At 39.6% G+C, this 26,692-nt stretch overlaps 1 protein-coding gene across 1 annotated transcript in view; it reads right to left on the bottom strand.

The window, feature by feature from the left end:
• The window catches only part of LONRF1 (LON peptidase N-terminal domain and ring finger 1), a 33,359-nt gene that overhangs the window by 4,205 nt on the left and 2,462 nt on the right, over window positions 1-26,692 (bottom strand). Inside the window, exons 2-10 of the mRNA XM_055143250.1 lie at window positions 18,115-18,233; window positions 16,543-16,665; window positions 12,384-12,533; window positions 11,219-11,459; window positions 11,020-11,116; window positions 9,108-9,222; window positions 5,761-5,882; window positions 2,891-3,049; window positions 2,616-2,778 (exon numbers count right to left, since the gene is read on the bottom strand). Of these exons, the coding sequence (XP_054999225.1) occupies window positions 2,616-2,778; window positions 2,891-3,049; window positions 5,761-5,882; window positions 9,108-9,222; window positions 11,020-11,116; window positions 11,219-11,459; window positions 12,384-12,533; window positions 16,543-16,665; window positions 18,115-18,233 (1,289 nt within the window). The remainder of the gene's footprint in view (window positions 1-2,615; window positions 2,779-2,890; window positions 3,050-5,760; window positions 5,883-9,107; window positions 9,223-11,019; window positions 11,117-11,218; window positions 11,460-12,383; window positions 12,534-16,542; window positions 16,666-18,114; window positions 18,234-26,692) is intronic.

Raw genomic sequence — 26,692 nt, 5'->3', positions numbered from 1 at the left:
CCTGACCTCTACCTAGCCTTGCTGAGTTATCAATGTGACATTGCAGATTATGAAGATCAGTCCTCCAATTGGGAGAGCTAAGATTGAGAGTCCTCAAACAATTCGACATGAATGGAAACCCCCTTAAATCTATGAGACCAATGATATTTGACAACAGGGAACAAAAAAGCAGAATACTAGATAACAAAAGACTGGGGTGGTTTAAAATGAAAAAGGACATGGCAGAAAACAGTAACAGGAAGGAGAACAAGCGTAATTGCATCTTTTAACAGGGAACTGTTTAAAGATGCAATTTAAAATTAAAATCAACAAAAAACAAAATGCAACAACAACAAAAACAGTAAAAAAAAAAAGTCTGTATTAAAAATGTTAGGGAATAAATTATGCAATGAGGATCTCCTGCTGTAAAAGGCCAAAGCAATGGCTATACCCAACCAGCCTTCGGACTTCTGATGCACTGAACTGCAAAAGTAAATGCACCAACCTTCCACACCAAGAGCAGGAGCAGTTTCAGAATACAGGTGGGAAGACTGAATGCTAACTCATCCATCAAGACTGATTTCTCTAACATGCCTTATGTCCCTCTTGCTCCCTAGCTGGGAAAACTCTATTTCATACATATTAAACTTATTCAAGGTTATAATGAATATGCTTCAAGGCTAACTATAAAAACAATGAAGGGACTCTGAAAACACTCTAAAAATTATTTTTAAAGTTATGAAGTTAAAATTTTTTAAATGCATTTGGGTCATTTTTTGTACCATATGAATACACTTACTGCCATTTTAAGATTCAAATGCTGCATATAGTTTACCACAATAATGATAATTTTTTTAAAAGGACTGAAACATATGATAGAAAGATTCAGGTCTAGGATGACTATACAAGATTCAGGCCCCAGCTAACATACATTGGACTTAATATGAACAGCAACTAGTTCTGTCTAGTTAAAATTACTTTTACTAATACTGCTGTGCCTCCATACAAGATTCAAGAAACTATCTCATAAGCTTTAGTACACAAAGAATGATAAATAATATAAGCATCTGAGTTGGAAAATGAAGCTGGCAAAGAACCAGGCAGAAATTCTGAAAGCAAGCTTCTTTTAAACAAAGCCCATTGTGTAACAAATTTAAAATTTTCACTATAAGTCATAAAAAATACTATGCTAAAGAAACAAAGTCTGGGGGACTGCAGCAATAGCACAGTGGGTAGGGCGTTTGCCTTGCACGTGGCCAACCCGGGTTCATATTTGGTGTTATGAGCACAATGTCATCAGCAAAGCGGAGTGTTGTGTAGTGGAGGTCAGCCCTGAGGCATTTATCTGGCATTTATCTGGCACCGGCAGGGTGGGTCTTATGGTTGTGACCCCTGGGTTGCCGGAGATTGGTGGAAGCAGCAGTTGCCTTGCTTACATGTATGTTTATAGTAATATTTAGCTGTATTCTAAAAATTGTCACAAATCTGATGTATGAATTTGGCACATAAAACTGAAATAGGCTTAGTTTATATCAACTGAAAATTTCAATCCCTATAACACATCTGGCATAATACTGAAAGAAAGGTATTTTCACAGACTCTTTACAGTGAAACAAGACAGGCATTAGGGTAATCAAGTATGATTACCATGGACTCAAAACAGCATGATGATAAAGGATAGAACATGGAATCAGAAAGTTGATGCAATTATTTTAATCATGCTACCTACAGGACAGAACCTTGGACAAATTTAATGAACACATCTGAATCTTACTTCCCACACCTGCAATTTCCCGAAGTTGTGAAAATTCAATAGTTATGACTTACAGAAATACCTAATGCCAATAATACAAAGTGATTGAATGAAAGTTCAAATTAGGTCAATAAAGAAGTGATAGTATAAAAATGTTTTAACTGTGTACTTCCAGAGGAAATTACCTTTAATTTAATATTTACAGAGCTTTTTTCCTGGGACATAAAATGATTGTAGGTGATAAATTAGGTACAGGACACTTAAAAAGGACCACTCTCACACTGCCTACGGTTCTTAAAATCCTCAGCTAGGTTATCACCAGCAAGTAAACTCAATAGTGCTTTACACAGGTGGCATCTCAGACTCTGAACACAGCACTCAACTGTCTATCTCATCCTTATGGTTATCTTTGGCACACCTTACTATACAGTACAATTGTTAAAGGATTTTATGTATTACCTTTGCATCAAATTTAACCTACTAGTCATATCAGCTTTGACAACTAATGAATTCCATTTTTAAAAGGGCTGGTATTAGGAGCAGGTTTTATAACTTTAATGGGATGGAAAGTCAATTGTGTCAACTGCTACTTCGAAGTTCCCACAAGATGCATGCACATCCATCCATCCTGGCCTGGCGCCAGTTCATTTCAATCTGCAGAATTAAGAGCAAGATCTGTTCTCCTAAGTTCTCTTGGAATTCGTAGTTACTTGTAAAGAGCTAGACTTTTAGAAAGTAAATTGGAATTTGTTTCTGAATCTATCAATAAGGCTCTCTAATAGGAAAAAACCGATTTGTGTATCTGAAAAATATTATCCGGTATGCCTACATAATGCCTTGGACAAATGACTCCAATATGTGCTGAAAGAGAATGTCTAAATACCTTAACATCTTCCAGATATTCAATGTCCGCAGTGCAATATCCATCTTTCATTCCTCTTCGTAAAACCCGAAATCGCTTTCCTCCAACTGTGTCAACCACAGACCTCCCATCAGGTAAGAAATGTACATTTCTAATTTGTAACATACAACCATAATCTGCAAAACTAAAGGAAAGACTCTGATTAGTATCACAGGTCAAGCAACAAGAATGCAAGCTGAACCACAATCAAAGTGAATTCCAATATAAATAAAATATTTATGCACACAAAATCCTACCTATTTTGTGTATCACTGACACACATCCCGAATTGCTTAGTTCCAGTCTGTATACTTCTTCGAATCATCAGTCTGTATCTTGGCTCAAATACATGAAGAGGACAAGGCACAGTGGGGTAGGCCATAGTGCAAACAAATATTGGAACATTCTTGGTCAAGCTGAAGAAGAAAAAGGTTTTACTATTACATAATGAAAGGTACAGCAAAAATGAGGTATGTTTGCAACATTAAATTAGCATGAAACAAAACAGAATTAGCTCTAAGGTGATTTTTTTCTTGGGAAAAAAAGAATTAGCACTCTTTTCATTAATGCCCTTCATTAGTATTAATGTATTATTGATACTAAAACTGTATCAGTGATCTTCTTATCTTTGACTAAATGTAAATTTTAGAAACCAGATTATCACAGAGAGCCAAATATACAAATCAAAGGGCAAGGATTACTGCCAATGTTTCCTATTAAAAATCTGTTTAAAGTACTGAGTTAATATATTTCATTAATAGTTATTCTTAGATAATTTAAAAATGATCTCCCACAATAGACAAAAACCAAATTACCAAAAATCTTGGCATTACACATTTTTAAATACATTATAGAAAAAAAAATTTATAACTCTTTCTCAGATAAATGACACATTTCCATAAAATGATTCTACAATTTTTGTATTGCCAGATTGGCAGGAAATAAAACAAGAGAAATGCCCATTTTGGACAAGGGAAAGGAGAAAAACTGTCAGTGCAAGGCCAGGGGTAGTGGGGCGGGGGGGTGGGGGGGGAGTCAGAAATAGCATTGCCAAGCTAAGAATTGGACTATGTGCATTAAAAAGCTTGTCAAGTGTTCATATGCTTGGAAGCAGCAGGCTCACTTTTAGAAATAACAGCAAGAGTTTTAAGAATGTAAACTGTAGTAGCCAAAACTTAGAAGCAAAAAGAGAGGATTGATGAAATGAATTATTACATGAGATACTATTATGTTTCCATTAAAAGATGATGAATACACAGTGACTTAGGAAAAATTCATAGTTACAAGAGAAAGATTATAGAAAAAAAAGAATGATCCCATCTTTGTTCAAAATATACTTAATTTAGAAGGATACACATCCAAATGCAATGGTGATCTCCTTTGTGTTATAGGTGTAGCTTCTTTCCATCTTATTTCATCTCTATTTTCTAGTTTTTCTTCAAGAAAGCCACAAACTACTTATATAGAATATTGAATAAGGATTAGAGGTACGAGTATCATTCCTTTTAAAAGTGTCACAACATTCTGGGTTACAAGTTCATAACTGAGCACATATAAAGTAAAGCAAACAAACAAAAAAATAATACTGCTATTTTTTGGTTTTTATCAGTTTGGGTTTTGGGGGGCCCTAACCAGCTGTGCTCAGGGACTACTTCCTCTGCGCTCAAGACTCACTCCTGGCTGTGCTTGGGGGTCCATATGGATGCCAGGGTGAGTGCACTGCAAATGTCCTACCCTCTGGCCCCCCAACATTGTATTAATTAGCAAAACAGCCACAGGAGGAGCCAACCCTGTGGCTGAAACAGCAGCAGCCCACTGGACCTCAGGGCAACTCGGTTCCCTCACACTGCTACTCTATCTGTTGCATGCATCTGCCCCTCTCGTGTGTGTGTGTGTGTGTGTGTGTGTGTGTGTGTGTGTGTGTGTTTGTGTTGGGAGAGGGGAACAGGACACGGGGCACAAGCTTCTCATGTCATTAGAAGTTCAAAAGTGTATCTGTGGCTTATATTCAGTTTTTCTCACTACTAATCAGATTCGTAATACTCACATCACAATATTTTCTATCAAAAAATGACACAATAGTCAAGTCTTTGGATCAAATTAATAGCAATTTCTGTTATAAAAGTATTGGATAATTTTTCTCTCTGGAAAAAAAATGAAGACATGAACACATACAGAAAAATAAAGTTTGCAAGTACAGTTCATTTTTTCTTAGGAAATGATCAACAGAAAATATTCCATTTAAATTTTGAAAAATAATGGAAAGTATAAAAATTACAATTTTGTTCTGTAGTGTATCCAAGTAAAAGAAAGTGAAAGAACAGAAATTAAGAAGTCAAAAACCTACAAAAAATAATGGAAGAGACTCAAGTGATTGGTGAAAAGGGAGACAAGAGGGAAAAGAAAGGAATAGGAAAACCACACAAAAATAAAGACACTCGGAAACAACAAAACCAGGTCCACACTCCTCTGTAGCCCCGGCTGCCACTACGTGCTCTTCCTAGTGGTCTGTGTCGCTTTCTCAAGTCCTGACGCTGACTCAATGCTACAACCAGTCCACGCTCTTCATTAGTTGAAACCTAATGAGGGCCCTTCAAGTCATCCAATTTTGTCTCAGGCTTCAGGTCTCAATCCCTGCAACCCCCCTGCCCGCTCAGGTCCTCTCTCAACTGTGCTCCTATCCGAATACCTGAGGCTGCGGTCCAGCACGCAGGTACCAGTATCATCTCTCCAGCTCCATGCTGTCCTGCCTGATGTCACTGCAGGAAATCCCTCTACCACCTTGAATTCTGTTTCACTACAAAGAGCTGATTGATAACTCCCAAATAACACCTGAAGTGACTAAAATGATTTTTTCCCCTAGCTGATGGTGTGAGGTGACAAACTGGCGGCTCTCACTCGCCAGGCAGGTGTTCTACCACTGGGTCACATCCCCGGCCCAAGTGAACTTTCAAAATTTCCTGTGTTGAAGACAAAAGAAAGCTGACCAACATTTGTTGAAATTAAGACTCTCACTAGACTAAGAGGAACCACAAATAGGATCCAGCTTGCTGTGAGGATTTTCCCCTATTTTAAGGGATGGTAGTTCATAATTTGATTATGTTCATTTTTATGAGAAGAAACTTACTGTGAGAGTTCAGCAGTTTCTTCATCATATATTTTTTTTCTCTCAGACAGCTCATCAGGCAGATACTTCACTATTAATTCTTCCAACAGCTGTGTGACACAGTACCTCCTATCTGCTAGATACTAAAAGACAATATTATTTTACATTCCAGTAGTTTTTCTTCCTACAGTATAAAACAGGTAAAACAGTTTAACTGATAAATGAAAGCCTTTATTACATATTTATACAATCCATCCTGAATCAATTGAATTAGTGAAGGGGAGTATTACAATGGATGATCGGCCAACCTATCTGAGGCTTTGCTCAAGAGCAATAAAAACCCATGGCTGTAACTTGAATCGGCACCGGAGAGAAGCCCCAGGTCCTGCTAATATCACAAACCCTTTAGTAGTGGGAGTCAGCCCTGCCCTGCTCTCTCCCAAGCTACAAAGGTCAATTTCTATCTGACTGCTCACAGGGGCCCAAAACTAGCATTTTAGCTAAGAAACAAAATTAAAGTAAGCAACAAATAAACCAATGCATTTGCCTTATTTAAGAAAGGTTTAACTGGGGCTGGGGCAATAATACAGTGGGTGGGACACTTGCCTTGCATGCAAGTTAGCGCCCCACCCACTGTACGACCATTTCTGCTCCTGAGCTGGCTTAGATCCCCAGAAACCCCAGTATCCCAGCCGGTCCCCTGAGCCCTACCCGGGGTGATCCCTGAGGGCAATGCCTGGTTTAAATCCTAAGCACCACTGGTTGTGACCCCAAAACAAAACAAAACAAAACAAAATCACAAGAAGGAAAAGGGGAAAAGTTTGCCTAATATTTTCGTTCCCAATTTCAGTGACAGAGGCTCCAAATAATAGTCCCTCTAGCCATGGAGCCCGTGGAGCCTCTGCAGTGGCCACTGCTTTTCCTACAGGAACGATCCACTACCTGATTCGACATAAAAAGGTACACATGCTCCCTCTCGCAATACTCTGAAAAACTGTTGTTCTTGTGCCACTGTGCCATTTTCTACTCCAACTGTGCCTCTCGTTCCCTCTCTCTCAAAGCCTCGTTCAACATCTACGGCCAATTTCATCTTTCTCATAAAGCCTCCCTTAATTATACCTCCGTCTCCCAAGAACCCCGTACTTGACAGCCTTTACCATATGCAAGGCATTTACCACAGCCTGCCCTGTGTCACACACAGGCTTGGAGAATATCTTTGCTACTAAACAGAACGGAGCACATGGCCAGGGGCTAGGTCAGAGTGTCCACAGAACTTTGGACAAAAAGAAAAAAAAGTTCCAATATGCATTTACTTAATTAAAAGTAATGAGGAAAAACTCTTGGGAGACAATCACAAATAAAATTAAAAGGAGCCATCCTTTTAAATTGAAATCTAGTAACAAGGGTTTTATTATTATGCAATTAAAAAAAAAAGAGTAGCAAATGCCAGGGGCTGGGAAATCGATTATAGCAGTACTCTTCACCTTCATCATGTCTCAGAACATGGAAAATGCAGACTGCTGAGTCCTACCCCAGTTTCTGATTTAGTGGGTCTGGAGTAGGGCAAGAAAATTCATTTACCTAACAAGTTTCCAGCAATCCTGAGGTTGCTGGTCGGGGAACACACTGAGAATCATTGGGCTGGAGACTAGACAGAGGCAGATAATACATATACAGATTAATGTAGAGTTTATTCTAAACTAATCAAATTACATTAGATATTTAAAAACAATTTTATTACCATTTTCTACAAAGTTAGTAGAGATGTTTTAAAAGTTAATATTCAAGTGTTAAATTTGGAGAAATATAACCTTTCAACTATCAATAGAAATCTAATTTACACAACATTTCTGGGGGCAATACAGCAATTGGTTTTCATAATTTTGTAAATAAACGGCTTTCAATCCAGTAGTTCACCTCCCAGGAATTTATCCTAGTAGTCACGGATGCAAAGTATGGTATATTTAAAAAAAAAAGAGAGAGAGAACAAAACAACTTACATACCCAACAATAGGAAAATGTTAAATCATTGGACTATTGTGTTGCTATGAAAAAAATCATAGCTTTACAAGATATTAAAATGGAAAATGAGAAAAATAAAATGACAAGTGTGAAACTTCGTTATCAATTTCTTAAACATAAATTTAGAATTTATCAAGATACCAGGGTATCCAGAGTCAGAACCCAGGATAGTTCTTTTAAAATAGTATATTTTAAAATAATGTATCTCCCCCCCTCAGGCATTTTTAAGACAGGCATCTTCAAATTTAGAGCAATGTATCTAATTATTAATCTGAAAGTTATAAAAATTCCTATATCTAAAAACCCTGGATTCACAGGAAAAGAGAACTTCAAATAAAAACACTGAGTAATGAGTTGAAAATGTAACAAACACTTTAAGAATGAGCATATCATTTACCTCCTAAGTCTGAACATTTGTAGACTGATTTGTGTGTTATTTTTTAGCTGTATGTAAGACCCATGTTAAATGTACACCATTCATATATATTGTTATGTTATCTGTAGAGTTGTGTTTTCTACATAGAAGATAACCCTGTATGGATCAATAGTAAAACATTTCATAATTTTTCATTCATATTTGGGAAAAACCTTTATCCTTAAGATGTCTGGTCAGCCACCAGAGACAGAATCACTTTCCCGAACTAAAACTCTCCACGCAGTTGGGCCGGGAAGGAGGCTCTGTCAGCGGGAGTCAGGCAGAGGGCTGTGGGTAGCATCCACCTAAGTGGAGTTACCTCCCTCTCAGGTTACAGGGAAGGGGTGTGGGACAAAGTGCCCCTCCCAATCCTCCCTTTCCATTCCTCTCGCTTTGCTGTCCTATGAAAGCTACTAGTCAGAGTAACATACTGGCACTTAAACTAACACTAATAAAAATGAAGATTCCAGTATCTCAGTCACGCTGTTTCAGGTGCTTAACAGCAACACGTGATGAGGTCACTAGGTTAAAAGATAGCATAGATGCAGAGTATTTCCGATGCAGAAAGTCTAGCTGGAATGTCGCTCTAGATGTAAAAGAGGCTGGAATAGGCCTGAAATCTGGCCTGTTACTGAGGGTGGGAGACAAGGTAGTTAAGGTTTCTCAAAAATATTAAAACTGAAATTTCTCCCCAAAACACACTTCTTGGTTAAAATTGTTAAATGCAGGGCACTTAATCTCTAATTCTCACTTGGGAAGCATTTTTCTCCAACACTGACATATGGGTAATGAATTATTACAGTTAGGTCACTCAGCACAAAGAAGGTAATTCATACTGAATAGGATGATCGCTTATTTCTATGAATAAATAGAAATCAAGCCATGCTGCCAAACATAAGACCAATAAATAGAACAAGATACAAATGTTTACCTCTTTCAGGCTTTCTTTGCAGAGGGGACAATATGGTGTATGGTCTAAGCAACGTTCAAGACAGTTCTTACAGAATGAATGTCCACAAGGGGTTGTTACTGGCTCAAAAAACAACCTGAAACCAACCAAAGTACATGTTAGTTTCCATACTCAGCTATCCATTGGAAAAAACTAAAATCACTGAACTCAGTTTCCATACTGAGCTATCCATTGGAAAAAACTAACAAATCAAGAATCATCTCTATTACAGGAGAATGGAGGTGGGTGCATGAGAAGAGGGAAGGGTCCGTGACAGATGCGATCCTATGCTCCTAAACCCCTGAAGTCCTTCAGCAACAGAAGGACCCTAGCACCTAGAACTGCACGGACACAATCATCACTCACCACTTAAGAACTCAAAATAAGATGTGCAAAATAAGATGTGCCCAAAATAAGATATGCAAAACATTCAAGCTACATACCAGATTTCAAATACTTGGTGCAAAAAGGAATGTAAAATTTATTATTAATAGTTACCAGCATATCAATAGCACAGCAGGTAGGGCATTTGCCTTGCATGCGGCTGACCCGGGTTCAATTCCTCCGTCCCTCTCGGAGAGCCCGGCAAGCTACCAAGAGTATCCCGCCCGCACGGCAGAGCCTGGCAAGCTACCTGTGGCGTATTCGATATGTCAAAAACAGTAACAAAAAGTCTCACAATGGAGACGTTACTTGTGTCCGCTCAAGCAAATTGATGAACAACAGGACGACAGTGCTACAGTGCTTTAAAATTAGCTTTCTTAATAAGTGCATAAAAGTCTTACTATACAAAATTCATTAAATAGCATGAAGAGTGGCTGAAGAGACATACAGCGTATTAAGGCCTTTTCTTGCACAGGGCCGACCTGGGTGAGATCTGTTATCCCACGTGGTCCCAGAGTTCACGAGAGTGATTCCTGAGTGTAGAGTCAGGTGTGACCCCTGAGCACCGCTGGATGTGCCCACCCCACCAAAAGAAGCATGAAAAGATAGTAAGACTTAACAGAGAGATAGAACAGTGGGTAGGGGACTTGCCTTGCCTGTGGCTGACCCAGGTTTGATACCCAGCACCACATATGGTCCCTCAGACTAACAGGAGTGATCTCTGAGCACAGAGCCAAGTAAGCCCCGAGCACTGCCAGGTGTGGCCAAAATACCAAGAAAAAAAATCCAGTAAAAATTATAGCTAGATTCTAAAGAAACATTAGTGTTAATCTAATATGTAATATGCGAACAGTATAGAAAAAAAATTTTGATTGGCATTCTCTTTCCTGAAACATGATTCTTCTGAATTTCCTCGAGTTACCATGGGATGTACAGGTACTTTAAAAGTCATCTGGTCTGACTGGCGCCTTGCAGTGATGGAACAGCCTATGCTCTGTGGAAAGGAACTTGCTAGGGAAAAAAGCTAGTACTGGCCAGCCATGTGTGACCAGCATTTAAACTTTCCTTTGATTCACTACAACTTATGGAAATGCAAAATGTTCCTTCAAACTTTTCTAGAATAACACTATTAGTTGAACCAATCAAGTAGTTGCAATACATATAAAACAAACCATGAAGAAATCCACACTTAAATCTAAAATGATGTATATGTTTTAATAACACTACACAGAAACTTATTGGCTTTTACAATTCCCCAGATACTTTTTATATTTAAATCACTGATTCTTAAAATAACTGATAGAAACTATGAAAATACTGACCCTACTTTCTAAAATAGAAACTTTTTGTAACTTTGTCCAAGTTATAAAAAGTAAACCTATGAGTAAAATTTCTTTATAATTTTTACTCCCGTATTGTTACTGCACATAGCTTATTAATATTTTTACCTAGTCTACAGTTTAATTATAGGATATTCCTTTTATGAGGAATATAAATGATATACACTTACCTCATGCAGAGAGAACACTCAAAATCTGAGACATCTATTAATTCTTCGGGAATATCACCATCAGATAGTGAAAATGTACAGGCTTCCTTGGGAGTTTCTATTAAAACAAGCAAACAAGGTTTTCTTCTCTAGAAAAAAAAAAATAAAGACCATTCTAAATACGTAAATATAATTTAAGTGATAAGAGCAAAATTTTTACCTGCTTGCTTTTTAAGCTTATTTCTTCCATCTTCATTCACAATCATATCCTGTTCAACAAGAGACAGCTTTCTTTTCAGCAGGACACCTTTTTCTTGAACAGAGAGCAAAGGTTCGGAGGACACTCTTTTCAGACAATCCTCTTTGGCAGGCATTTCTGTCGAATTTATAGCCTGTGCTGACAGAGCACGGTTCAAGCTTCCCTTGACAGGCTCTGACGTGATCTCTAGTATTTCTTCATTCTACAAAAGTACAATAAACAAAAAAATGTACTTAACAAGTCTTCATTGCTTGACAAGAATCAAACTAAAATAAATTTTCAATGTCTCATAATGTTTATTGTTCATTTAACATCACCGACTTCTAATATTAAAACTCTGGCAAGTAAATAATTTTGGACAGCCATTATATAACCCGGCCTGTAAAGCTGATTTATGTTATAATGAGGTTTAAGCAACAGGCCAATATAGTTGCTCCTACTCAAAGAATAGCACTGTAGCACTGTTGTCCCATTGTTCATCGATTTGCTTGTGGAGGCACCAGTAATGTCGCCACTGTGAGACTTGTTACTGTTTTTGGCATATCGTATATGCCATGGGTAGCTTGCCAGGCTCTGCCATGTGGGTGGGATACTCTTGGTAGCTTGAAGGGTTCTCCAAGATGGATGGAGGAATCGAACCTAGGTCAGCCGCATGCAAGGAAAATGCCCTACCCGCTGTGCTATCACTCCAGTCCAATAAATAAACTTCTACATTTTCTAAAAGACTAAAAACTTTTTGACATGCAGGCATCTTAAAGTTGTAATGGATATGGGGCTGGAGTGATAGCACAGCAGGTAGGACGTTTGCCTTGCACTCGGCTGACCTAGGTTCGATTCCCAGCATCCCATATAGTCCCCTGAGCATCACCAGGAGTAATTCCTGAGTGCAGAGCCATGAATAACCCCTGTGCATCTCCAGGTGTGACCAAAAAGCAAAAGAAAAAAAAGAAAAAAATTTAATGAACAAATATTTTAAGAAACTGTTTTAGCATAAAAACAAAACAGACAAAATCCTACTAAGAGAAGACCTGATAGGTTAAAAGCACCTCAGCGATTCTAAGTCCTTAAAACAAAGAAAGCAAAGAACCTTTACCTGCAAAGAAACAGCTAACTCTTCCCCCTTTACCTGCTCTGGGTTAAGTTCACTCGGAGAGTTAGACTCTTCCATTTCTGAAGGAAAGTCACAAGGCTTGTTTTTAATACACGATAATGAACTCCAGGAAGAGTCCTTCAGGCCTTCGTTGACGTTTTCAGGTGATAATAAATCACATAAAATCTGTAGAAATAAGAAGAAATTATGAGACACTATCTTGGGGCTGGAGCATAGTACAGCAATAGGGCACTCACCTTGCATGTGGCCAACCTGGGCTGACTCCCAGATGTCCCTGAGCCTTGCCAAGAGTGACCCCTGAGCACAGAGCCAGGAGGAGTAAGCCCTAAGCACTGTCAAATGTGGTTTCAAAATAACATCAACCCAAAAAAGACTAATTATCTATATTTAACACTTAAAACTTTAAGAAAATGTATAGTAGACATTGTGTGTGAGGAGTAGGAAAGGAACTCGGTGACATAAGTAGCAGGACTGCCAAGTGTACTAAAAAGGCTTGCAGAACCACAATGAGGCTCCATGTAATGATTCTCCACAGAGAAATGATTCAAAAGGCAGCCCTGGCAGTAATTAAATTGGTGGACTGGGAATGTACCACGGTAGAGGGTACATTTTTAATACAAAAAGATCGTATAAAGACGAGATCATAAGAGAAAGCAAATTTGTACCTACGATGATTTACCTACCTTCACCTCAATGAAAATCTTAAGGTTGAACTTCGTGTTCATGTGAATTATAAGTACAAATCTCTAAAATTCCATATAATGATAATTTTGCTTCCTACTAAACAACTAACCCCTAGTCACTGCTGCACAGCACTGGGCTGGGAGCAACAAGTGGCAGCTCCCCGTACAGTTGGGAGTTAAAACTTGGAGGTGTCTATAGTTTCCCAATTTTTGGATGCTTTTATCAAGAATATGTAGAAAACAATAGTGCGGGCATCTTGACTGGGATGCAAGTACCGGGATGTGCAATTTCTCCAAACTCTAAAATCCGTGCATTATATTAGATTGTTTTAAAAATGATACCACAATTTACCAAAGGCAAGTACTTGTCTTGCACATGGCTGACCTGGGCTCAATCCCCAACATCCCATATAGTCCTCCGAGCACCACCAGGACTCATTCCTGAGTGTGGAGACTGGAGTTACTCTTGAGTATTGCTGGGTGCGGCCAAAAAAAAAAAACAGCAATAGCAAAAGAATATACAGAAAACTCTCAAACCAAGTAAGATACACGAAGTATAAATGGAAATGAGAGGATATCAAATTGGAGGGGGATGTCAAATAAACTTTATTAATATGTACATTTTAATGAGTATTTCTTCAAATCTAAATTTAGAGGTTTGGTTTTTCAGCCATACTATTCCTCATATACACAAAAAACTAGAATTATTCATGAATCATCAACATGAAAATAAAAAGGCAAGCAAGTATCCCTGCTGGAATTCAAGCAATACCCCATTTAGTGAACAAACGTTTAAAAACATGTGCATATCTTCATATTATCTGATTAAAAAAAATCTATTTGACACACACCCACAGAATCCAAACAGACATAAAACATGTCTACAAAATGAATTCTACAAGAATGTTCAATCACTACAAATTAAAATCACTATCAACTACAAAGCGTGGTATGTTCATCTGATGGAAAATTTAGTTAGCAGTGAAAAATGAAAATTACTTATTTTAGAGCTGCATCTCAGAAATAATACGTTTAAGCAGGAAAAAAACTGATACAAAAAAAACACATTTTATATGATCCCTTATCTCTAAATTTCCAGCAAGGGCAAAACTACTCTGTGATAGAAATTTGGACAGCATCTGCCCATGGATGCAGGAGGACAGGGCTTCCCAGGAAGGTGATAAGGAAACTCCTCCTAGCTACTGGAAATACTCTGTATCTTGACTGGGCTGCAGGCCCCACGATGTGCAAGTTCTCAAAACTCTGAAATCCATGCATTATGTTAGATTTAAAAAGAAAATACCACAATTTACCAAAATATCTCAAATAGCCAGTTGTTTTGCATTTACCTCACCTTGTGAACCAAAAAATTATTTACAGAAAAATAAGGCTATCCAGCAGCAAGGAAAATGCAAAAGTGTGACTTTCAAACATCTGCAACAGCACACGGGAAACAACACGAAGAAAGAAGACTCATGAAAAACAACAGCAAAATCTTCTGGTTACATTAGTGGCTAGGATCTACACGCGAACACATGTCTCAGAGGATGTGCCAAGATTAGCTGGACTCTAAGACATCAGAGGGACAAGGAAACTGCTGATGGTCAGGAGTTTGACGCAGAGACCCAAGTTCAATGGCTACACCACATGACCCCCCGCGACCCTCAGCACAACAGGGTGCAGTCCAAGAGGTCCCCAAGCACTGCAGAGTGTGTGCCTACGTCCCTCAGTACCACTGGCCCAACAATACCCCATAGCCAGCCCAAGAATGGGGCCATCTGGTCCATTTGGCTGCGTATGCCCAGAAATGGGTCCCAGGGCTCCCTGAGCACTATTTGGGGGCTTGAGAGCACACATGCATTGCATATCACACAAGAAGAAAAAAGGAAAAATTAGGGATATGAGAAAAAGTTCAACATTCTCATATAAAAGGGTGCCTAAGATTCTCCTGGTTAAACTGTGCCTGTTAAACTGTGCCCCAATTCCAGAGATTCTCATTCCAAAGGCCTGTACTAAGTCTAGGAGCCTAACATGCACCAAAGGTGATTCTGACCAAAAAAGATTTTTATAAAAGTCTAAGAAATACCAAAATAAGGTAGTAACAGATGTGTTTTGAGGATACTGAGGACAGCATAGTGTCTAGGTATTACAATTATATTAGGGTATATCTTTGTGTGTGTGTGTACATAAATATATAAAAAGCTATCTCAAATACTCTAATCTTTCTAATTGTTTTGTGAGTAAATTTAACAAAAGTTGAACGTAGCCTGTGATGTGGCAGAGCACATACCCTGCACGTATTAAGTCCTGGGTCCAATCCCTGCACCAGAGGATAGAAATAACAAGGCTGACTGCTATTATTACAATAGCAAAGAAAAAATTGAGGTGTTCTGAAAAAAACTTTTTAATCCAATATTCCTCAAAGCTATTTGATCAGTGAGCCCCATTTCCCTTTTTCCTTAATTAAGCTATTTAATATCCCATAACACAGAACATCTTGAGAAAATAACAGAAGAAATACTCAGAAAAACAAGGAAAGACAAGGGCATTATTATTGGCAACTATAGATAGCAAGCAAAGTTTATACTTTAAATGAAAGGAGAAGAAAGTCAATAAAAATTCCTAAGCAGGAACATCATGACACGATGGTTAATTAAGAATGATTAGTCTGTCTTGGATCAAACAAACTATTAGGGAACATCTAAATTTAACTTAGCACAAATAACACTTAAATCTGTGAATGATTTGTTCTGATTTGCAGTAAGAAGTCCATAGACTAAGTATGTGAACTTGAAAACCACTTGCCAAATCACTACTAAATTTGACTTATGGACTCCATATATTCTTTTTTTTTTTCATTAGTGAATCGTACAGTTATAAACTTACAACTTTTCATGCTTGTGTTTCAGTCATATAATGCTCGGGTACCCAACCCTCCACCAGAGCCCATTCTCCACCCCAGATGATCCCAGTATCCCTCCCACCCCTGGTCCCATCCCCCCACCCCGTCTCTATGGCAGGGCATTCCCTTTTGTTCTTTCTTTCCTTTTGGGTGTTGTGGTGTGCAACAGAGGTATTGAGTGGCCATCGTGTTTTATCTATAGTCTACTTTCAGCGCACATCTCCCATCCCCAGTGGGTCCTCGAACCACACTTTACCTGGTGTTCCCTTCTCTATCTGAGCTGCCTTTTCCCCCAGCATGTGAGGCCAGCTTCCAAGCCGTGGAGCCAACCTCCTGGTACTTATCTCTACTATTCTTGGGTGCTAGTCTCCCATTCTGTTATTTTATATTCCACAGATGCGGACTCCATATAGTCTTATTTCAACTTTCTAACGAGCATATTTAAAAAGACATGTATCTCAGACTTCCCTTAAACTATTTATAATAAACGGTTTTGTTCTTTTTTAATTAAAGGGAAAATAAATTTACTAGAAAAATAAGATACCCATGAGAATTAAAAGTGGTTCTTGACCCAGAAGTAAAGACTGACCTTTTCTACCTCTAGCTTTGCAGGTGCAAAATCTTCATCAAGGGCTAAGCACTGAAGAAAGAGTTGTAAGGCATCACCTAAGAAGCCAGCCTCATGGAGTACTTTTCCTTTCCTGAAGTAGACCTTTAAGCAAAAAAGTACATACATGCAACTATTATTGATACAATTGTTCTTAAAATAATCAATACAAGAAAAATAAACAATCAATTCAGAAATGCTCATTTTTATTCCCTGGGAAGTCTGAACTCTCATGTTTTAAAGGCATACCCCTAAAGAAGCACTTAAGGGGTTCCTGAGGTCCAGATCACTTTAAAACCACATTTCAAATTGCATTGTGTCTTTAAGTCCAGAGGTTTTTTCCTTTATTAGCAGTTTTAACATTGTGTATATAGACCATCTTCCTTCTTCTTTTCTTCCCCCTCTCAACCACTTTCATTGAGGTTATGAGCTTTACAATACTGTTAATTTTACGTTTTGTGAATACATCATTCCAACAATATCTATCAGCAGAGAGCCCACTCCCCTCCACAACTGTCCCAAGGACCCCTCTAACCCCTACACCCGACAGATTTGCCTTGCATTGTTCAAGGATGTAACTCAGCAGTATAGCACCTACTTTATATGCTTGAGACCCTGGGTTCAATCATGGCACCACACACACACACACACACACACACACACACACACACATATACACACATGAATACAATAAAACTGGCCTAGTGCTAACCAGTAATGTCATCATGAAATCTGTATCATTTTCCTTATTAATAATTTTAAACTCATTTTTATTTCTACTGTGGCTGTGTAGGCCAACCCATCATTATCCCAGGGCTATTGGCAGGGTGCTTGGGGGAAGAAATGCAGTACTCGGGGTAGAACCCAAGGCCTTGCTCAACAATGACATGTACTATACCACTTGAGCCACATCCCAGACCATCTTACTTAATGTTAAAAGTCTTACTATGCTGTCCCCAAAGCTATAGTTTTGAACAGAGGAAAAAGTTACATAAAAATAGATTCTGGTTTAAAGAACATGTATGGGAAACAGACTGATTTGCTCTATCAATTTGATTTAAAAAAAAGAAAAAAGGAGAATTCAGAAATGTAGGATATATTACCGATGGACCTCTAGTCTTTTTAAGCAACTATGGATATGGCAACTCCTATGCCATCATCTCCTGAATGCTCTTCTGCATCCTGTTGCAACATCTCATCCATTTCCCAACCTCTAGGACCTCCTGGTTCTCCTTTAATAAACCTCCTCCTTTCATGGCCAATCTGGGTTCATCTTCACAATATGGCCAAGCATATCTCTTGAAGGAACCTTCATATAATACTCTTTCTGTCCCTTGAATTTAGGTTCTTATTAAGTTCTAAGAAATAAAGTTTTTTAAAAACTTCTCACAAGGGTTCAACTGCTTAAAACACTGAACTTAAGATTTCTAGAACTCAATATATTTTAAATGTAAAGCAATCTATTCTGTTAAGAACCTTAACCATAACTGAGTATGCAATGTTACCTACAGCTTAAACATTAAAATTTACGTAAATGTAGGACAATAAATTCACCTCAGGCCAATTTGGCAGCTGAAAGAGAACTGCATTCAAATCCTCTACAGCTGCTTTAAACTCTTGAAGACCAGCATATGATTCCGCTCTGTAAATTTTCAGAGTCAGGTCGCTGGGCTCTGAAAGAAATGACACAAATTTCAGTATTTTTCAAAATGGCACTGCATATAATCCACAAACTACATCCCACTGACTTCACAATGACTTATTAATCCCTCAAGTGAAGGCTGAGAACCAAGCACTACACACACAACAAGATCACACATTTATCTGATCTATATCATTATAAGGAGAAGAACTTAAAAGAGAAACTGATTAAGACTAGTTTCTAGGTCCAAGAACAGGGTCTCAGTGGTAGAGCACAAGACTAGCCCAGAGTTCAATCCCTTACACCACATATCCCCAGCACTGCTGGACGCGGCCTAATGGCTCAGGAGTATGGCTATTGTGACTGAATTTGACTGTTGGTCTCTAGATTGAGAAAACAACAACAACAACTTTACAACAACAATTAAACTGTTTTTGTAATACAAATAATCCCCCCTGAAAAATAAGGTTTGGGAACTGGGAAGATAATACAAAGTCTATCCCCAGCACCACATGGCCCACATCCATCACCGGATGGAGCCCTGAAGACTGAGCACTGCTGGGGTAACCCTGCCTGTTGGTCCCTGGTACCTGGGGGCCCAAGCTGCACCATATTCTTGGGACTAAGTTTTTAGCCATCTGGCATGGTTAGCCAAACATCACAGGAGTGGCCCTCAGAATCATGTGGGAAGCCTCCAAAATTAAAATATATATATTTCACATTTTTTCAAAATAGGGCATTTTACAAAGTTAATGATACTAGTCTTAGTAATTGGCTTTATATTACAAATCTTAACTTTCATTCTCTAATTTCCAAATCTTTACAAAGAACTATATGCATACGGAATTCCCATGGTAAAAAGACTAACTGAGGTGGTCCTGATTCTGAAAAAAATGGGTTAGCAAAAGTCAGCATTTATAAGAGGTCAAAAAAATTAATGTCTGCCATTAGTAAGAATGCTATTGGACCGTTCCAAAACAGATTTACACTCAAATATTTCTGAAAGGAAAAACCCGTGTTAGAAACCTCACCATCTACTACATCTCCACATAAGAAACCAAATCAGAATCCAATGGCATTAAGAACTGCATACACTTAGCTAGGTCACCTATATGCAATTACTACAAGTACACAGAGTCTATGAACTAGAGACTAAGCAACAAACTAATTTTCAGTACTTCAAGAATAGTCCTCTTTTGTCTTCTACTCTAAAGCAATGTAACTGGAAATCATACCTGAACAAACATGACATGAGAAACTGAAAGCTGTATAAAATTATTCAATAGAATTAAAAACCCCTTGGGATTGGAGCCATAGTACAGTGGACAGGGCGACTGCCTTGCACATGGCCAACTTGGGTTTAATCCCCAGAATCTCATACGATTGGTCTGCCCAGAGCACTGCCAGGAGAAATTCTTGAATGCAGAGTCCAGAATAACCTCTGAGCACCACTGGGTGTGGCCACCCTCCCCCTTGCCAACACCCACACAAAGAAGAAACCCTGCCTTAAAGAATCCTCACAAGAACTGGGTACTGAAAGGAGGTAAAATGATATGCATGATGCCCTATTGTAACGGTATTGTGAACCATAGTGCCTAATAGGAAAAAAAGTGCCTGCCATATTCTCTGAGCCTGCCAGGAACAATCCTGGAGCAGAGCCAGGAGTCACCCCTGACAATCGCTGAGTGTGGCCCCCAAACAAAAGACAAATAAAAAACTCAAAAAAATCTTTTTGAAAAAAAAAGAGAGGTCCTAGTGTAAAGGTAGATGGTAGGTAGAGCTCATAGGTGCTCAACCAAGACTACCCCTACCTTTGAGGAACTTGCAATCTAATGAGAAATGTTTACTATACTGTGAAACAGCATCATGTAAGCACACCTGGAAACGAGAACATGAGCAGTATTGTGGGACAGTCCAAGAGTACTTGAGTGCATCAAATCTAAACCCTTACGCTGTAGGGACACGAGACGGCCATTAAGGCCCACACCTGTGCATGCAGCCTGCCTCAGTTCCACCCCTAGCAACGCCCAGTGCAGACCATGCCCTGGGGCCCTGGCAAGGGAACAATGACGTGCCCCAGGAAAATCCACTCCCACCCAAAATGGGGGAAAGATGTGTAGCTCTGGACATGACATGCACCCCTCTCTCCACAGTTGAGGTTCTTCCAGGAGCAATCTCTTGACAGCCAGTCTCCCTCTCCAGCCCATTCCACTCCCGGACCCCCTCGCTGGGCTTTCTGGTTCTGTTTCCAGTTTTGTCTCTCACAGGCTTCCCACAGTGCCACACCCGACACAGCACCCATTGAGAACCAGTATCACAGCTGTGGATTACTGTCTTCACAGTACACAGAGGGGAGTGAGAAGATTCAGCCAATCTATACCAGACGTTTCCACCGCCATCAAGTGAAAAAAGACAATATTCTCTCTCCTCCTCAATGCAGAAACAATCAAGTCATTGAGACTCCCCCAAAAGAAGGGGGGGAGCCTTAAAAGTTAATGAAGGGGCCCGAGTGATGATACCGCAGGCAAGGCACTAGCCATGCACACAGCTGACCTGGGTGCAACCCCCAACCCTGCCCAGAGTGAGCCCAGATCACCACCAGCTGTGGCCCCAAAGCAAAGCCAAAAAAGTGAGTGTCTACAGGAATAGAAATATACCCTGAATAGTGGTGATAAGAGGGTCATATTTTAAGCCTCTATTCACCAATTCCCTAAAATTCATTGAGAGCTTCAGACATCAATGGGATACTTATTTGGAATGGCAATATTCGGAAGGGAAAAACACTCCAGATAGATTAAAACTCCCAATATGTTTATTAAAAACACAAGAGTCACCTGACTTTTTTACTCCCAACTTTTAATGCTTAAAAGGAGCTAAATGGGCCCAGGGATAAAGCTTAGGTGTCGGCACACATGCACCTGCTCTCCCACTCCCACCCGCCACAGTGTGGCTGGCCGAAGCTCCCGGGGTCCCATCACCAGTGGAAAGCACCAAACCCTCAAGCCCTCACAGCCACACGGAGCAGTGCTCCCCAGCGACCAAGCACTTCTGGACTGTAGCTTTTATTTTAGAAAAGGGAAGTGTGGGGCCAAAATGAATCAACTAGGGCCCTTCTGAATCACCGGAAGCATAAACAACACCGGCTGATCACATGAACATTCACAAAAGGCATCTGTGGAGAAGAGCAATCAGCCTGGGCTGTCACTGTCTTGGGTCTGAGGAATCAAGTGTCCATTCTATGCTTAGTGGCCCGTGAGGGGTGGACAAGTCACCACTCTTCCGTCAGTCAGGTAAGCCAATGTGCCTAGCCAATGCCTGACACAGACTCGGGTGCTGAAGAAGAGTTAAAAGACGTGATCTGGGTCTGCAGTAACTAGACCTGATGTAACTCCCAGACTTGAGTCATCAGTCCTGATACTATTGATTCTGTCTGGGGGCCACACCCAGCTGTACTCAGGATCACTCCTGGTGGGTTCAGGGGACCACATCGGGTGCCAGCGATTGAACCCTGGTTGGACACGTGCAAGACAAGCATCTTACCTGCTGTACTATCTCTCAGGCCCCGTCCTGATTTTTTACCCTAAGTTCAGATTCATCACATTTACAACTGTTCAATGTACAGCATTTTTTTCCCCAGAAAAAGTACTATCTCAGTTACCCCCAAAGCAAGCTCCCAACTTTTTCAGTTCCATCTGTTTCCCAAGTCTGCCCTTGCTCGTCCAACTCACAGACACACAGACTCCCAAACCTCTTTAATGCCACTGAAGTAAGCTCTGCTAACTCATCCTCCTGCCTTCAGCTTTCCCCTGCCTGTGGCCTTACCACTTACAAATTAAACACCATTTCTCCATGCCTGGCTCCTGCCCATCCCTCCAGTCTACTTCCTATTCCCGTTCAGTCTCCCACCTGAAGACCCAACCAATACCTCATGAGCAGGATGAGCGGGATGAGCCTCGTCTGCTCATAGCTCACACTGCCTCCCTCCGCTCAGAGGTTCCCTCCAGCCCTACCACTGCCATACCACTCTCCCTCCCTCTAATCTGGGTTCCCACTCACTCCCCATCCCCCAGAGCCATATCCCTGAGTTCAATCCATGACTTGAAGTCGATTTATCTTTCATTCATGGCTGGAAGTCATACTCCCAGGGTTCAATTTCTGGGTCCTCTACTTCCTGTGACCTGAGGCCCTCTGGTTTCAACACCTCTGTACCTCAGCCTCCTCAGCGATAATATTAAGAATTTTATTTTTTTTTTAAAAGTCACCATGTACTGTTAAGTGACTTATGACCTTTGGAATAACCCTCTGTGGGTCTAATGCTATCCACACTTTTATAGGCAAGGAAACCCAGCAGAATTTAAAGTAACTTGGCCAAGATCAAACAATTAAGTGGAGAATTCATGATTCTACCCCAGACAGTCTGGCTACAGTGTGCCTGCTGTTCAGCTATTTAATGGGTTACCTGAGATAAAAGTTAACATATGCAAAGAACTTAGGACTTAGGGCTCAGCAAATTTTTAAATTTTGAATTTTAAATGTGAGCACAATTTAAGTGTTAGAATGTGGCCAGAGTGCTTGGAGCAGCTAATTTTGAAATCTATTTCTGAGCTCCTCCTTTATTTCCTGTTTTTCTGTCCTCAAATCCTGGCTTTCACAAATGTTTGCTGAACTAGAAGAAATTTATTAAGATCTGTCTCCTCACACTCCTCAATTCATGCTCCTGTTTTCTCCCAGGACCCAACAGTTACGGGTTGTTAGCACTTTTTCTTTTTTGTTAGCTGAAAGAAATGCCACCCATCTGAGAACACTAGTTTTGAGTTCCCCCAGGCCTTCGCTGGCTGAGGAGCAAGCTTTCACCAAAGCTGTGCTTCCCTGTCTTGAGGGCCACAAAGACAGCCTAACTGTTAGGGTGAGGCACTGGCCTTGCACATGTGACCTGGCTTTCATCCAAGCATCTCCAGGAGTAATCCTTGAGTGTAGAGCCAGGTAAGGCCCAAACACCTCCACACCTCCACAACCTCCTGCCCCCTCACCCTTCCACCCCCAAAAATAGATATACCGAGGCACCTCAGGAATTTCAAAATACCAACTTTTTTCTGCTCTTATTTTGCTTTGATTACTGAGCAGTAGCACAGTGGGTAGGGCGTTTGCCTTGCACGAGGCCCACCTGGGCTCGATTCCTTCATCCCTCTCCGAGAGCCGGGCAAGCTACCCATAGTGTATTCGATATGCCAAGAACAGTAACGTCTCACAATGTAACGTTACTGGTGCCCACTCGAGCAAATAGATGAGCAACGAGAGGACAGTGCTACAATAAGGTCAGTTATATGAGCCTTGGTTAGCATGTTAAACTAAAAGCCACCAACTACTGGCTGGTTAATGAAGCTCAAATTGTAATCTGATCTAGTAACTAGGAGTGCAACCGCTGGATTCCTTTCTGATCCACTTTCCCTAATTCTGGACCCCAATCTCCTCACCTACAACATGATGACGGCTACATCCGAAGGCTCCTATGAGAACAGTCCTCTGCCTAAACACAAGCTCACAGAAATACACTTACTATTACTTATGTTGATATTACAATATTTTATATGACAACTTGGTAAAATCAACTGTACACTCAGACACAGCATCCGTGTTTCTAACTCCCATTTCTGACCTGGTTACTCACCAGGAGGTCTCCTGGGGAGAGAGCAGGAAAGGCTGGAGGCCAGAGCACGCTTTGCAGGCAAAAGGCTCCCAGTCCAAACTCCCAATCTGACTTGGGGACTCACCTAGTTCCAAGTCACTGAGCTGGCTCCTGGCTTTCCGGGAGCCCCTTAAAAACTTATTTTTAGGGGCTGGAGAGATAGCACAGCGGGTAGGGCGTTTGCCTTGCACGCGGCCGACCCGGGTTCAAATCCCAGCATCCCATATGGTCCCCTGAGCACGGCCAGGGGTAATTCCTGAGTACATGAGTACAGAGCCAGGAGTAACCCCTGTGCATCGCCAGGTGTGACCCAAAAAGCAAAAAAAAAAAAAAAAAAAAAAAATTTATTTTTAAGGGGCAAAAATTTATTGAGAATTCTAGGTGCTCTTGATCTATTCATTCAAGTCCCAATTCTTGCCCTCCTATCTCACATGATCTTTATAACAGTCGGTTACAATAATAGAAGTGAAAACATTTCATAAACTGTAAAATTAAATAAATGCCAATGTTTACCTTTCAAATTCTTTTTTGGAGTAAGTTAGGGAATAAATTTTTAGTAATTAGATTCACAACTCTTCACATCAACCTTGTTGAGTTGAACATATTAAAAACCCTACTGCCAATTTTCTTTAAATGGTTTTGGTATTCACATATAATTTGAGTACTCTTTTTTAATCAAAACTTTGCAGAAGTACTTAACCTTATTTATTTAGCTTACGCAAAAGTGTTACTAACTTGTGGGGCTAAAATCAGGATTTAATCTATCTTTGGTAATATATAGTATTAGTGTGGTAGAAAGTAAAGATCGGGACTTAAAATTACTATGGTTAAGATTTCAATTCTAGCTAAATCATCTAGCTGTAGCACAGCTTTTACATTTTCAATAGCTTGATAATTATTGGGCATATACTCCGTACCACTCAAAGCACTTTACATGTTTGGATTCACATAATTCTCACAACAGGCCTAAGAGGCTGCTCTTATTAGTTTCTAGTTATGTGGCAGGAACTTTTAGTTTTCAAGGAAGAAAACCAAAACAGATGATGGAGCAGCAGTGGAATCCATATTCAGTCCACACACAAACACACACAAAATTATTCAGAGGCCAGCGCACCCAGCTATAAGTATTAGGTCACACTGCACCTCTCTCTTCAATTTTAATATCTAAAATCAAAGGTAAAACCAGGCCCCTTCATTGACTTCCGAAGAAAATAGTATTCCATAGGATTCTTCATGAAGATCAAATGACAGAATGAATGTAGAAATACCTGGTAAGAGTACAGACTGTATTAAAGACAAGACCTTCCTTCTCTAATAAACTATTTTAAATAAAATGTTCTCCCGTCCTAACTTTTATTTTTTTTGTACCAGTACACCGTATAAATTAAATAGGTTGTTCTGTTGTCTTCGTTGTTGGGAGGGTGTTGTACACAGGGAGGCAGCAAAACAGTGTAAAAACTCACTAAAAATAAAAGGGAAACAACATGGCAAAGTGGGATCATTTCAACAGACTCAGGATTCAATACAGAAAAGACTTTTACATAATACCTTTAAATACTAAAAAGACAGAAAGTTATGAAACATCTGAAAGTTAATACCAAAAGATCAATGGATTAAATGTTATCTAAATATATTTCAATTCAACAGAAACTTATGTAATCTCAATGGGAAACTTCTGGTTTTGGCAAAGGTTTCCAAGCTTTCCTTTCTTGTTGACAGGGATAAATTTGGATGTGTGTGGGCTAACTGTAGACTAGATCTATTTTTCTAGCTAATAGTATTTACTTGTTTCATTTTAAGAATCATATGAAGAAATTACAGTGAAGGTTTTTTCGTGTCAACAATAATGAAAGCATCATTGAGAACTATAGTTGTACAATTACATAAAAAACATTTCAAATGCCTAGCAAACTCTTAAAAGTTATTGGCTAACTATAGATTTGAGTGTTCTTACTGTTATTTTCATTCGTGCCTTTATGTTGATAAATACGTAATACTGACACTTAACTAATTTATTAATCCGAAGGGTTTTCCCCTCCTGCTTTGCACCACAAATTGCAGGAATTAAAAAGAACTATCCTCAATAGTACTAGACACATTTTCTAGCATGGGAATTTATGTATTTTTTAAAAAGCAAAAAATGAGGAGAAATGGGTTAATGAAGCAGAAATTGGGAGACTTGGGTTCTAGATCTGCAAAAGCTGACTAAGTAGTTGAACTCCCATGTACCGTCTATGCCAGCTGAAAACACAGAACGCCTATTTGGAGGGTCTTTATTGGTCATAAAATGTTAAGCTAGACTCTAATGAGCAAATGTACTCACTGTTCTTCCTCCACAGCTTACAATCTGAATTCTTATGAAAAGTACAATTCAAAAGGTCAAATAACTTAAATCCTGGTAATTCATCTTATTCAAGCTTTCTTGTAAATTTAATCCTTTATTCTAAGTTTTTTTTTGTTTTTTTTTTTAAGAAAAACTTCCTTGACTTCCTTGAAAATCTGTTAACTATCTTCAGTGGGTAAGTGAGAAAGACAAGACTGACTCCTCCAACCCTTGAGAACCTGTTGTCTCCGAGCTGCCTTGCCCGGGTAAGTGACTTCATGGCCCTACCTTGGAGATGGGTTTAGAATTAGGTCATAGCTAAGGTACAAGCCACAGCCAAGTCAAGGTTCCCTACTCTGGCACTCAAATTACCCAGAGTTGTCTGTACCAGAATGTTTTATTTCAAAGTTCTCTTTTGTTCCGGGCGATCATTCACGTCCATTTTATAACTGCCTCCTCCGCACACAGATACTGAAAGAAT

Source organism: Sorex araneus, chromosome 1, assembly GCF_027595985.1.
Source record: "Sorex araneus isolate mSorAra2 chromosome 1, mSorAra2.pri, whole genome shotgun sequence".
NCBI lineage: Eukaryota > Metazoa > Chordata > Mammalia > Eulipotyphla > Soricidae > Sorex > Sorex araneus.
Note: the sequence above shows the minus strand (reverse complement) of the source record. Positions and strands in the feature narration are given on the sequence as shown.